General features: G+C 36.7%; 1 protein-coding gene across 2 annotated transcripts; it reads right to left on the bottom strand.

Moving 5' to 3' along the window:
• Positions 1 to 1,589: 1,589 nt before the first annotated feature.
• On the bottom strand, positions 1,590 to 12,763 carry Fkbp7 (FKBP prolyl isomerase 7). Of its 2 annotated transcripts, none has more exons than XM_027946139.2 (4): positions 12,456 to 12,763; positions 10,914 to 11,065; positions 5,329 to 5,462; positions 1,590 to 2,068 (listed from the first exon to the last, which is right to left on the bottom strand). In XM_027946139.2, exons 1-4 carry the CDS (start codon positions 12,662 to 12,664, stop codon positions 1,907 to 1,909), a joined length of 657 nt encoding a protein of 218 aa, XP_027801940.1. In that variant the 5' UTR covers positions 12,665 to 12,763; the 3' UTR covers positions 1,590 to 1,906. The 2 variants fall into 2 exon arrangements, with proteins under 2 accessions (XP_027801940.1, XP_027801941.1); XM_027946140.2 differs by having other exon boundaries at positions 5,329 to 5,459.
• Positions 12,764 to 14,695: the final 1,932 nt, after the last annotated feature.

The following is a 14,695-nucleotide window of genomic DNA, read 5'->3' as shown; positions in this document are numbered from 1 at the left end:
CTGAAAGGTCTTTTTTTTGTTGTTGTTGTTGATTGCTTAGTCTGGCCTCATGGGCTCAAGATGATCCTCTTGCCTTAGCCTCCCGAGAGCTGGGATTACAGGCACATGCCACCATTCCTGGTTTACTTCCCTTTTCTGAGGGAAATAAAATGATGAAAGAGTTATAATTAAGCAAGCCAAAAAGTGTTAGAAAATTGAGTATAGAAGCAAAAACATACCAGAAAGAAAGAAGATAGTAAAGTATCTACGCATACATGATATTAATGTGGTGGTTTCTGTATTACCCCTGGACTTTTAAATAGAATCTCTGGCATTGTATCTAATTAAGTTAAAAGGTAAGCAATGGTTTAGAAAGAGCAAATTTCAGAAAATAGAAAAAGCTTCAAACTCACTTATTTTGAGCCAGAGCTATGCACTGCCTGACCATACTTCTCCATATATGTATGTTATGTAGTATGCAAAATTTTACATGGTTTAATAAATATATGCCCTTTCTTTGGCACAGTGATCTTTTACAGCATCTCTTACATATTACTCTCAACAAGGTAGATGTTCTAAGTCAACTTTTTCATCACAGTGACCAAAAGAGCTGATGGGAAAAATTTTAGAGGAAGGAAAAGTTATTTGGTGCTTGTGATTTCAGAGGTCTTAGTCCATACACAGCCAGCTCCATTGATCTGGGCTTGAGGTAAGGCAGAACCTTCATGGCAGAAGAGGAAAGCAGCTCAGGACGTGGCTACCAGGAAGCAGAGCTCTGCTCACTAGTGACAAAAACCCAAAAGGCATACCCTGAGTGACCCACCTCTTTCATCCACATTCAATCTATTTAAAGTTACCACCCACTTAATCCTTATCAGCAGGTTACCCCACTGATTAAGTTATCGCTCTTATAATTTCATCATTTCACATCTGAAAATTCTCAAATTGTTTCAAGCATGAGATTTTGGGAGACACTTCATATTTAAAACATATAGTAGACCACCATTCATGATTTGACCATGACACAAAATTGACCCAGCTCTGTATATCCTCATTTGGAGTAAAAATAGAAGTTTTCCAGTTATCAAAATTTGACAGCATGCCAGTTCATAATCATCAATCACGTTAATGATGAGAATGTTGTAAAATGAAATGACATGAGAAAAGTTCTAGAGAAAGGATACTGGTAACTAAGAAACTCCATGGCATCCATTGAAAACTATGAAGACAAAAAGTTAGGGGTGGTAGATATAAAAGTCCACAAGAGGGAAGACAGTAGCACATTTACTAAGAAGTATTGACTTTATGCCTTTTGTAAGAGGCAAAAAGTCTTTATTATGGTCAAATATCTACCTCTTAGCATTCCCAACTGGAACAAACATGCAAGGCTAGAAGCTTGCACCAAAAAAGTTCTTTGTGGGACAGAGATACACAACTAAAATCTTCCTTCACGCATGCCAAGGACCACAATTCTTTCAATAATGTTATGAAATACATAAAAAGATGATATACTAGTTCCTGAGTCCCTACTTCATATTTTAAAAATATGAAACATTTTAATATCTAAAATATTGAACCTTTACATATTTATACATATTGTTCAGGTTAGGTTACAGTTGGGAAGAGCTTGCAGATTTTGACATGTGTTCTCTTATACTTTGGACGGGAAAATATTGCCCACTCAGTTACAGGTCCATTTCATGGCATTGCAATTTGTGTTCACAGAATAAAGCAATAGGAAACACAATCATACCTTTCCTAAGAGATAAATTTGCAAAACAGCATCACATTTATTAAACAAAATTACATGTATTGAAGGGAACAAAATATCTCACAGGAGAAAAATAGAAACACAACCTGGAGAAAAATGACCGTATAATGTATTAAAGTACAGTAAGTAGCTAAAAAATGTAGAAATAAAAATATGCTATAGTTCATCATGCTGGTATACATTGTATTCTTTGGGAGAAATGAAGCCATCACCATCATGGTCATTCTTCTTAAAAATATCTTCTAAAACTGCATTCTGATATGACTTGTCACGTGGCTTCTCATCTTTTTCAAATTCTTTTTTCAAGTAATGATTTATCTAGAGACCCAAAATAAGATTTCTTTAATAAAAAGATATAACCAGTTTCTTTCTCAAACCAGTAACTTTGAGGAGTATATAACAATAACGAAACTCATATCCAAGACTATTTATATTAAAAAGTTGCATTTTTAAAAGCTATCTGAGATTTTTAATTTTGTAACATTGGAAACAATTTTTGAAGAGTACCCATTTCCCTTGAAATTACAGATGGTTAGTGGCAGATACCATGAATTTTGTTGAAACTAAATGCTTTCTAGTAATCTACATGTTCCCACTAATTATTCCTAAGGATTTTCATTAGTGAATAAATCCACATTAGCAGTTCTATAAGCTCTAAAACTAATATTGTATAAGCAATAAAACTCAACCACAGATTTTAAAATAAAATTTAATTCTTAATTTTTCCATGCTTCTATAGTTCACTCTTCAAGTCTATATAACTAGGACAATCTAATAACAATGTCAAATAAATAACTGGCATTCTGAAGTATTATTCCCTGTTTCTCCAGGTAATATGAAATTTCTCTATGTAAACACACAATAAAGCACTGTCCAAAACAGTAGCCACTAGCCACATGTGACTATTGAGCATTCAAAATGTGACTACAACAACCAGATAAGTTACTATAAATATATAACACATTACAGATTTTGAAGATAGTACCAAACAGTATATCTTGTAAGTTTTTATATAGATTTCATGTTGAAATGGTACTATTTTAGATATGTGGAGTTAAGATAAATCACTAAAATTTCACCTATGTTTTCTTTTCATTTTATTTCATTTCTTGAGACAGAGTCTCACTACATTGCCCTGACTGGTCTCAAACTCATGGGCTCAACTGAGCCTCCCGAGTAGCTGAGATTACAGGTGTGCACCACTGCACCTGTCTTTGTTTTTACTTTTTAAAAAGTGGTTACTAAAAAAATTTACAATTGAATGTGTGACTCAATAATATTTTCGTTGGAAAGTGCTAACCTATATAATCATGAAAGAAAACAAAGCACAAAAATCTGGAGATAATGTTCTCGAAGGCTGGAGCATTTCTGAGGTAAGAGAACCTTTGAAAGCTGAAGTTGAACCCTGAAAGGATTTTAGCAATACATATCCCTAGGTCAACCCATCACAAATAGACTTTAGAATGATCAATGGACCGTACTATAGGATATATCAACTGTTTTCAAATGTGACTTTCGTTCTATATGAAGGGGGATACATTTATCCCCCAATGAATATAGCAATCCTATATAGGTACAGAGAATTTGAAATAGCCTCAAATAATCTGCAGTTTCTGAATAGGTAAATTTATTTCTTTTTATATCCAGTATAGCTGATTCTCAAAATCTACTCCTTTTCTAATACTCTGTAGTATTAGAAAAGGGTTCAAAAGGCAGTAGGGGGACTGGGGTTGTAGCTTAGTATTAGAGCACTTGCCTAGCACATGTGAGGCACTGGGTTCAATCCTCAGCACCACATAAAAGTACATAAATAAAATAAAGGTAAAAAACTGAAAGAAAAAAAAAAGCAGTGGGTAAGAACATGACCTTAACTTTGCTAGTACTGGGTTCCATACTACTTCCACTTTGTAATTTAAAAAAGTACTATTATCCTGTCCCCTGTCATTTATACCAGAGAAGTTATTTACTAAATCTGATGAGTAAGAAAGAAGTTTCTTGCAGTTCATCTTTCAAATCCAGGCTTTGCCATATATTGGCTCATGGTCTTGGACAAATAATTCAACTTTTCTGAACCTCAGGTATGTCTTCTGTAGAAGAAGGGCAATATCTATGTTATAGGAAACATGTGAGGATTACAGTAATGTTTACAGGAGTCAATAAAAGACAGCTATTGTCATTTAAGAGTGTGAAAATCACTCATCCATCTGGTGATAATGCACTTGATAACCAAGATAAACTTGTGAAAATTTTTCTTTAGCTAAGTAGGCCACTCATTTGGATTTTCTCTGTTAATTTCCAGAAAAGAACTGAAGATTCCCTTGTGTCTAGGAGTACTCCTACTGCAGAACACATCTCTGTGTGTGCCTGTGGTAACAACCGGACTCCACCTGGGCTGAGCTCTTGGGTGCTGTGTGGATCCATGTGCAGCTGCTATTCACTCTAAAGAGGGTGAAGGAGTCAACAGAGAGATACATGCTGAGAACAGTTCCCCTCTAGCTGCCCTTCTTCTTCAGCACTGGGGATATTCTCTTCTCCCTCCCCCATTTCCACTGTTGGCTACCCTAGGGTAAAGTCCTTACTAAGTTCTGGAGGAGGAAGTGGAACGTGGGAAGAGGATTGGTGGGAGAGAGGAAAAAGAAATAGAAAAAGGATTTAGTCCTGTCATCTGAAACCAGTGACCAGCAGAGCCCTTTCCTACTTAACAGGGTGGTAGAGTTAAGCATTCTGAATAGCCTTCAAATAAGTAAAGAGGGAAGACATCTGAGTTACTAATTTTAAGAGTACAGACTGTGAGCCTAGGTTAGGCACTAGACTTCAATAAAACAAGCATTAGCTCTAAAATAGTCATGATGGAAATTCCCTGAAAGAGGCAGGCAGTGCCTGCCAAGCTTACAATCCTGATTTTGCCATTTATAGTTGTGTGATTTTTTTACTGGTTACTTAACCTGTCTGGGCATCAATTTTCCCATCTTTAAGGGAGAAATGATGATAACACTGTCTACCTCATAAACCACCATGACAGTTTGATAAGATCACATACTTATGTGTTTATAATAGCATCTGGTACCAAGAAAGTTTAAAATTGTTATTTATTACTATTACAAGATCTTTATTAATCTTTCAATTCATATATAATGTCAAGCCAAACTCTTGACTCCTGTTTGGCAACTTCCTGGTCCACCCAATTCAAATTCTTGCTAGTTGTTTTCATAAACTTGTGAAATTCTCATGAAGATCCTCTGAGGAGGGAGTTATTTACCCTGTTACAAATTCTTATGATGCTGTCTGAAAGAGATCCACTCCTAGAGCCTAGAAAATGGAAGAATCTTGTACAAATGAATAGTTTGGGATTTTAGTGACTGTCATACAGGGAGAAAGTTAATTGAATAGAATGACTCTTCAATTTTATATTGGAAAAGCACATTTTCTTCACAGAGTATAGTTTTTTTTAATAACCAGCTCTACTAAAGTGCTAAAAGCCCATGCTAGATAGGACTAAAAAGATAATAGTTGCAACAGACGTATTTAATTTATAATGAAAAAAATTAGACTGTCTACTTGAAATTTGTTCTAATCACCTCGGTTTTAGAGAGTTGCCGGTCATTGTCTGTGTCTATTTGTTTAAATGTTTCAATGCTCCGTGGTCCTTTGGTCACAGCATAAAGTTCAATCTCAAAAATCAGCGTTGCATCAGGTGGAATCTTGCCATCTGCTAAGAGTACAAATTTTAACAGTGTGATTTATATGTTTCAAGTATTTATTCTTGTCATAATAGTATTATGATTACATTATTTCACATTTAGGAGAACTGATTTCTAAATACCATTGAATTTTTTTCTTAAAATGTTTTAGCCTTTTAATTTTTTTTTTCTTTTTTTGTGGTTCTTTCTTTTTTTCTTCTCACAGTGATAGGGATTCAACCCAAGGCTTCATACACACTAGGCAAGCATTCTGCCACTGAGTTACATCTCTAGCCCTTTTGCTTTTTTTTTAAATCAATTTTTTCCATCTGTTTTTAAACCAAATCAGTTCAAAGGAATTATAGAACCACTATTTCCTAATTAAAATAAACATAAATTTTATGATTATTAGAGAAGAAATGTATGAGCTGTAAAATTAAAATTTCCAAGTATAGATGAGTAATCTCTTAGAAAAAGTTTCAAGCAGCTACTTGGAAGCATAAATAAATCATAAGTAATAATATATCTGTTTTTCAAATTATAGACATTAAATTATGATTTTTTTTTTTTTTTTTTACTGGTTACTTAACCTTTCTGGGCATCAATTTTCCCATCTTTAAGGGAGAAATGATGATAACACTGTCTACCTCATAAACCACCATGACAGTTTGATAAGATCACATACTTATATGTGTTTATAATAGCATCTGGTACCAAGAAAGTGTGAAAAATGTTATTTATTACAAGATCTTTATTAATCTTTTAATCTTTCTGATAACAGAAAAAGTCCAGGAATAATTTTACAAAGAAATTTCTAATCATAATAAAAATTTTTTTAAGTATACAATTGAGTAATTCTTACTAATAGTTAACCGGTTAGCTAAAGTCAGATAATTTTAGTAAGCTATGCTCTGTTTCAGATAAGCATTTCACAAAAATGACTTGCCAAAATGATTTGCTTGGAGGCAGTGGGTAGTTTATATATTCCCAGGGTCTCAAACAGTGCCTGATCGACTATAGGTGTTCAAATTTCTGCTGAATACATGACCCATGTTTATTTTGAAAGTGACCAAATTTGTTCTTTAAAAGGAACAGCAATTCTTTTTAATGAATAAGCAGAGAATTCTTGTTAAAATATTTAAACAACCCAAGTAGAAAAAGGTTTGCAACTTAAAGGCAAAAGAGGCAGTATACCGGTAGTTTCCAAAACCAGGACAAAGAAAAATCTACCCATGCATTACATTGACTAACATGTAAGTCCTAATTAGTGAATTAGTGCACCACATATTACCTGACTTTAAAGAGCTGGAGCTTGATTCAATATCCTTTTTATAAAACCGATTCTCATTCTGTCCAGTTATAATCACCTTAAGACAGAAAAATGATTTCTTTTTTTTAAATTATTTTTTCTAGTTGTAGATGGACAACTACAATAAAGATATTTATCTTTATTTTTATGTGGTGCTGAGGATAGAACCCAGGGCCTCACATGTGAGAGGCAAGCGCTCTACCACTGAGCTACAACCCCAGCCCCAGAAAAAAATAATTTCTTATGGTAATTAAAGACAAACCCCAAACAGAGATTCCTTTTTTAGGTGCTTGGGATGGAACACAGGGTCTCACACATGCTATCTAGTCAAGTGCTCTACCACTGAGCTACACCTCTGGAACAAATTCAAATTTCTGAAAGAAAAAAATATCACTGATACAAATGAAGTTTGTATCATAATTCTACTGTAAACATATGAAATGTTGCCAATTAGTTCCTTTTTTTCTCAAAAAAACCTTAAAGTATGATAAAGAGAAAAATATGCACTTACTACAGCATTGCTACTTAGAGAAGCAGACCAAAGAAGTGGGAGTTAATGTAAAGAATCTATACATACCACATATATCGTTAGTTAAAGCACTAAAAAGTCACATGCATTTCAAGACATGCAGGGGTGCTCTGTGACATGAGGCAAGGACATTTCGCAGAGGAAAGACTTCTTCAAGTATCACCTAAAATAAAGTTATAGCTACTGTTAGGTCTTAATAACAACTTACTTTTAAAAAGTTTACTTAATCAAGAAGGTTGTTTTTATAAACCCATGCTAACTCTATTCAGTTGCAATCATCATAAGACAGAAAAACAACTTCTCCTGATAATTAAGGACAAATTAAAAACACAAATTTCCTTTTACTTAAGATCTACACTGTAACTTTTAAAATAATATAATCCAAGCTATTGTAATTCAGGTAAGGCTAACAGTTAACTATGTTCCAGTGAACACATTTTTTCAGGGCCTCAGTTTCCTTAGAGGTACAATGAAGGTGCTGGTGGTATTATTAGTGAGTGTCACCATTTTTCTATTAGAGACACCTCAAACTGAATATGAACTAATTTCTTGAAATCAAACTTCTACATACTATAGCAAGTATCTTAATAGCTTAGGCAACTTGGGTAGTCATTCATATCTAAGCATAAATTAGTTTATGAAAAATAAGTGATCATTTGCCTGAGAACAATGGATTCAGGACTGGCACCTGTTGATAAGGGATGTAGGTGTTCTAGGCAGATAGAAGAGTGGGTGCTATGGGAGGAGGCAGAATATGCAGGCATCTGATGAGACAACATAAGAAAGAAAGGGAAACTCTGAAAATGAAACAAAAGATTCTAAGAAGTAAACTGCCTACCATCGTTTAATCTAGAAAATGGCCTCAACTTTATGACAACAGTTTTAGGACAGTATTAAATTTAACCTATCTTCCATTTTCTTTCTCTCCTAGATTATACAAATAAAAATTGAGATATACAAGTTTTGGCGCAATGGGAGATTTTTTTTTTTAATCCCTCCCTCCCCCAGCCCCCTGGCTTTCTTGCAGAGCTGGGGATAGAACCCAGAACCTTGAGCATGCTAGCAATTGCTCTACAACTGAGCTACTGAATCCCCAGCCCTGAGAGGGTTTTTTTTGTTTTGTTTTGTTTTTAATTATTATTTTTTCTTATACCAGGGATTGAACCTGGAGGCACTTAACCACTGCAACCCATACCCAGTCCTTTTTATCTTTTATTTTGAGACAGGGTCTCACCAAGTTGCTAAGGCTGGCTTTGAACTTGTGATCCTCCTGCCTCAGCCTCTGGAAGCACTGGGATTACAGGCATGTGCTACCAAGCCCGACCCCAGGAGCTATTTAGATGGGACTAAAAGACTGGTCAAAAAGCACTGAATATGAAGCTGTTGTTTCCTAGAACCACTTCCCTAGGTCTGACTCGGCTTGTGGCACTGATTTCCCTCAATCTAATTTGGGACCCCTGCTCTGCTAGAAATAAAAGGTTTGGGAATCACTACTTTTTTTTTTTTTTCTGAGAAGAAATCTTCTCACCCTTGACTCTTAGTCCTCTTTCCCCAACACTTAAGGTCATCAGATAACTGTCTGTCTTTCCAGATATAGTCTGTGAAGATATATGCATAGGTGAAATTCCCATGCTATAATGTAAGCTCTTTAAGGCTAGCAAGTAGTGTCTACTTTTTGCCCGGTGCCCAGTGCCTAAGAGAGCCTGAGATAGATGATTAATAAATATTTGTTGTGGGGCTGGGGTTGTAGCTCAGTAGTAGAGTGCTTGCCTTGCACACGTGAGACACTGAGTTTGATCCTCATCACCACATAAAATAAATAAATTAGTAAAACAAAGGTATTGGGTCCATGTTCAACTAAAAAAAAATTAAAATAAATAAATATTTGTTGCAAGCTGGGCGTGGTGGCACATGCCTATAATTCCAGCAGCTTGGGAGGCTGAGGCAGGGGGATCATGAGTTCAAAGCCATCCTCAGCAAAAGCTAGGTGCTAAACAACTCAGTGAGACCCTGTCTCTAAATAAAATACAAAATAGGACTGGAGATGTGGCTCAGTGGTTGAGTGCCTCTGAGTTCAATCTCCAGTACTCCCCACCAAAAAAAAAAAAAAAAAAAAAGAAAAAATTGTTGCAGGAATGTAATCTATCCCACTTTATTTTTAACATATTAACACACACATATAGCTCTACACCATTCTTTTTACTGGCTATAGATTAATTCACTGTGTAGATATACCATAATTTATTTAACTAATCACTGAGCGATAGATACTCAGGCAGTTTTCCATCTTTTGCTAGAATCTGCAATGAATGTTTCTTTACATGTATCTTTGTGCACATTCCCAGTAACAGAATTAATGGGTCAGAAGATATGCATATTTTTCCTTTTGATGAAATTGTTAGGCTGAATGGTTGGCATTCCCAGCAATAATGCAAGAGATGGCTCATTCTTCCATGCTCTTGCCAACTTTATCTTTGCTACTCTGATGGGTAAAAAAATGGTGTCAATTTCCCTTTCTTTATAAATAAAATTAAGTACTCTCATAGATTAAAAGGCTATTTGTATTTTTTTAAAAGTGAACCATTTGTTTATAAATTTGGCTCATTTAGAGGTAGGTCATTCATATGTGCTGCATTTTCCCCATTTATCTGCTTTATCTAGGGTTTGTGGAACTTCTTGCTATAGAATTCATTCCCTGTAGGTTTCAAGGCCTATCTTGTATTGGGTTAACAGTGATTGAGCTTATTATATCTCAAGTATTCCTTTTGCAATGCTGTTCTTTAAAATCATGTTCTGGCTTCCTGTTTTATTAATTTAACTTTTGCTTACCAAGATCTATGTTTTTATAAATATTCATGTAACAATACTATAATGATACCAAAAACAGAAATGTCCAAACTAGAGATTATAGACTATGCAAAATCATTATGAGTGCTGCTGCTATATAAAGGAAAGAACTCTGGCCAGAGACCTATATTCCAACAATGTCTTATTTTCTTTGTAAGTATAAAGAACTGAACTGATTTAGAGATAGCTAGAGTTTGTTGAACCCTATGTTTCTGTGATTATTTTCTCCATTACTTTTTTTGTTTGTTTTTAATTGTGGTAAAATATATATTAATCATTTTAAAGCATACTGTTTAGTAAGGCACAATCATATTGAATCATATTGCTATGCAAACAATTTCTAAAACTTCTTGGCAAAACTGAAATTCTGTACCTATTTAATACCTCTCCCTTTCACTCTCCCTCCAGTCCCTGGAAAACACTTTTCTACTTTGTCTCTATGAATTTGACTACTCTAGATACCTCACATAAATGGAATCACACAGTGTTTTCTTTTTGTGTCTGGCTTATTTCACTTAGCATAATGCCCTATCTACTTTGTAGCATTGGTCAGAACTCCCTTCCATTTTAAGACTGAATAACATTCCACTGTATGAATATACCATATTTTGTTTATACACTCTTTGGTGAACACTAGTGTTGCTTCTGCCTTTAGTTATTGTGAATAATGCTACTGTGAATCATACATGGACATACAAAATTTCTATACTCTGTTTTCAATTCTTTTGGATATACACACAAAAATCTATGATTTATTTTCAAATATAACTGAAAAGAAAAATAAATATTACAACTTACCATATCCTTCCTTTCCATATGCAAATGAAGGAGGTATAATCACTTTTCGCTTCTCTCCAGGGCACATATCCATCATAGCAATGTCTAGGCCTTTTATGACTTGTCCAACACCAAGAACAAACCATTTGGGGTGACCTTCATTTTGTGTCCGGCTATAATAAAAAATTATCTTAGGTAAGCTGATTTCAAGAAGCCAAACTTCAAATTACAGGTGGGTGTTTAGTTATAATTTAAAATTAGAATATCTTTTCCCATACTAGCACCCTTTTTGAACCCCCAATGGGATATTTGGCTCAAACTTGCCTAAAATTGGTAGAAAGAGGTATGATTTGCTCAAAGCTAATCATTAGGAGTCATCTCAATTTCTTTTTTATTCTGATCGCTACAGAAACAGTTCACTTTTTAGTGGGTCTCCAGCCTCTAACTTGCTGTCTGGTTTATACATATAACTCATTTAACTTATCTGGGTTTGTTCTAAAAAAAAAAGATGGAGTGGGTTTAGTCTCAAAAAGCCATTTTAATGGTAATTTAAAATAGTATATATATATATATGTGTGTGTGTGTGTGTGTGTGTGTGTACTGGAGACTGAACCCAGGGGTGCTTAACCTCTGAACCACATCCTTAGCCCTTTTTTGTATTTTATTTAGAGACAGGGGCTCCTGAGTTGCTGAGGCTGGCTTTGAATTTGAGATCTTCCTGTCTCAGCCTCCCTCACTGCTAGCCTTATAGGGTGTACCACAGCCTTAGCCTACATGTCTCTCTTTTCTTCTAAATAAGAAGAATTTACTTTCCCCCAATCTTATCTTTATAGGATAATAGCATTTGGACTCAGAATAATATACTGTTCATTAAATCAGACTAAGCAGTAGGTGGGATGAGAGTAGGACAGAGGGCCCAGCAGAAAACACCAGGCAAGTCATTGTTGTGGTCGTAGTGAGAAACCACACTCCACACTCCAGCTTGAGGGATGGAATAAAATTTTTTTAGCTATCATCCAATGTGATTCTTAGTAAAGATGCTTCAATTTAGGGAAATTATGAATGCTATCATAGGTGATCTCTTGATTTAGTCCTAAGGATAGTGGTGGTAGTTGGAGATGTGTGGGGGTGTAGTGTACTTTTATCAGAAACTAAGCCATCATTTTCAACAACTAAAATATATTCAGTTTACTAGAGAACTACTGACATCTAATTTGATTTTTTAAAATGACGAAATGACCAAGTGTGGTGGTGCACGCCTGTAATCCCAGCGGCTGGTGAAGCTGATGCAGGAGGATCACAAGTTCAAAGCCAGCCTCAGCTACTTAGTGAGCCCCTGTCTCAAAATAAAAGGGCTAGGGTTGTGCTCAGTGGTTAAGTACCTCTGGGTTCACTCCCTAGTACCAAAAAGAAAAACAACAACATCAATAACAAAAACAAATAAATGGTTCAACTTACTTTAAACAGAAACAAAACAACCAAATAATTAGCCTTTTGGTTGGTGGAAGGAGGTAAGATTTGGTGTATCAGTTGGACATGGGGACAGTTTGCAGCATTTCTTACCTGCAGTAGAATTTCGAGCCATCTTTAGCCAAGTAGCCATCGTAATGGGCATTAAGCAGGTCTCCCTTCTTGCTTGTCTTAGAGCAGTTTTCGGGACGATGCAAAATTTCTATTTTCACTTCCTCTGGGCTCTCTTCTTTCTTTAGTCCCTGAGCAGTAATAAAGCCCCACAGGTAAAAGAAAACAACTAATCTGGATAAGAAATGCATGATTCCTGGAACAGGCCCCACGATACCACCGCGTTCCCCACCGCGTGTCTTTCGCTTTGGGTGGCTCTTCCCAGGGCAGAATTCCGACGCGTGGCAGGCATTGTCGTACGTCATAAAGAGCCTGGGCGGGGCTTCTAGATGCCCCGCCCCCAGCCGCGCTCAACAACTGTAGTTTTCGTGGGGTGTGGGATCTGACGCATGTCTGTGATAATGGGCTCTTGGGTTGGCTGTCCTCTGTTGCTAAGGTGTCGCAACCTCGCACGCTTCTTCTCGAGAAGTCCGCGTGTTTTAGAGCCGGTTTCCTCCAGATTCAGTAGTAACACTCCCGTTTCCTAAAATAAAACTGTGTAAAAGACGAGATGAACAGTCTGCGGTGGGATGTTTTAGAACCAGAGAATATAATCGTTATTTCTGGTGCAAAAGGCTTATAAGACCCATAGGGAACTAGCGGGAATGGAGGGGGGGACAGGTATTCTGGAAAAAAGACGGTAAGGCTTGAGGTTGCTGAGTGCTTCTGGAGCGTCCTTAAAGTTCTTTCTTGGGGTCGGAGTCATGCATTAAAGAGTTCCAGACCTCGTTAGTCATACACAGCCTGACAGTTACCTGAACTGGTCAAATAGCCACGTCGCTGTACTCAGCGATTTGTAACCCGCCACTGCCTTTCGTTTCCGTCTGCCACCACTCCGGGCCACCCTTGACTTGAGGGACTCTAGTATTGCGGGAAAAGCTCTTGACCTTTTTTTCCCCTGCTAACTCTGTGACATCAGATTTATCCACATCAGATGAGGAGACTTGAATACCGGGCATTTTGGTCCAATCTCGCAGCTAATATGCAGCAAAGATTAGGCCAATTCTGTTTGATGCAACCCCCTTCCCTCATTTCAGTATGAAAACCTTCCAAACATAGAAAAGTAGGAATTTGCAGTGAATACCCTATACCCACCAACTAGATTCTATCATTAATGTTGAACTGTTTTCGATTTACTACATATCCATCTCTCCACCAATTCACCTTATTTCCAAGTGAAAGTCCAGACTACCCCAAACTAGAAAGCTTTCAGAAAGGCCTGGATTAACTTTTGGGAAGAGACATATTATTCTATCTCAATGATGCTATAAGTCTCAGCACTGAGGCTACTTTATGTGATTGCTTAGAGGGTGGTGACCCTCATAGCGAATTAGAGTTTGCAAAATTCTATAATTCTGAAAATTACTGTCAATTATGCTAAGTGACAATCATTACCAACCAAGATTAAAAAAAAAAAAAAAAAAACCACCATAAAAGCTAGAAGAGGTGGGCATTGTGACACAGGCCTATTAGCTGAGGCAGGAGGATTGCAAATTCAAGGGCAGTCTTGGGAATTTATAAAGACTCTATCTCAAGACAGAATAAAAAGGGATGAGGATGTTGTTCTGTGGTAATTACCTAGCGTGCTTGAAGGCCTTAGTTTAATTCCTAGTACTACACACAAACACACAAGTTAGGAGAAAGCCTCTATTAATACAATTTCAAAATTTGCAGAAAGCCCCTATTTTTCAAATACAATTTCAAAGTTTAGAGAAAGCCCCCCCCCCCCCGCCATTGCAATTTCAAAGTTTAGTTCCACGTTTTATATTCTAGATAAAATCCTGGCTCTCCAAGGTTATTTATTGGGATGATGGCAATTTCTTGTCCGAGGACCCCATCACAGCTGTAATTTTACCTTCCTAGAAGAGAATTTCTCGGACACCCTGAGTGTGAGAAGAATATGAAGCCCACACAAGCCTTTTATTTTCTTAAAATCAAACAAATAAAAATCACCAAAGGACCTTAGGCTACCCTACAGGAACACTCTTAATAGGAGAGGCCTATGTCACTGTCCCGAGACTAATGCACCGGAGCTCGTGCTCAGACAGAGCAGGGTTGAGCGCGGCAGGGCCCAAGTGAAGAAAGACTGCGGAGCCGCAGGGCCTGGGCGGAGAAGGAGGAGGCCAGACTTGCGCCACACCCGCGCGCGCTGCTTGCGCCGCCTCCGGCACAGCGGCGGGGCG

Source organism: Marmota flaviventris, chromosome 11 (assembly GCF_047511675.1).
Source record: "Marmota flaviventris isolate mMarFla1 chromosome 11, mMarFla1.hap1, whole genome shotgun sequence".
NCBI lineage: Eukaryota > Metazoa > Chordata > Mammalia > Rodentia > Sciuridae > Marmota > Marmota flaviventris.
Note: the sequence above shows the minus strand (reverse complement) of the source record. Positions and strands in the feature narration are given on the sequence as shown.

Excerpts from the sequence above, each read along its gene's own strand:
- Fkbp7 (XM_027946139.2), bottom strand. The coding sequence starts at position 12,664 with ATGCATTTCTTATCCAGATTAGTTGTTTTCTTTTACCTGTGGGGCTTT. Across the intron at positions 11,066-12,455 it reads GGCTCGAAATTCTACTGCAG|CCGGACACAAAATGAAGGTC; the intron begins GTAAGAAATGCT and ends TTTTTATTATAG. Across the intron at positions 2,069-5,328 it reads GGCAACTCTCTAAAACCGAG|ATAAATCATTACTTGAAAAA; the intron begins GTGATTAGAACA and ends TTGGGTCTCTAG.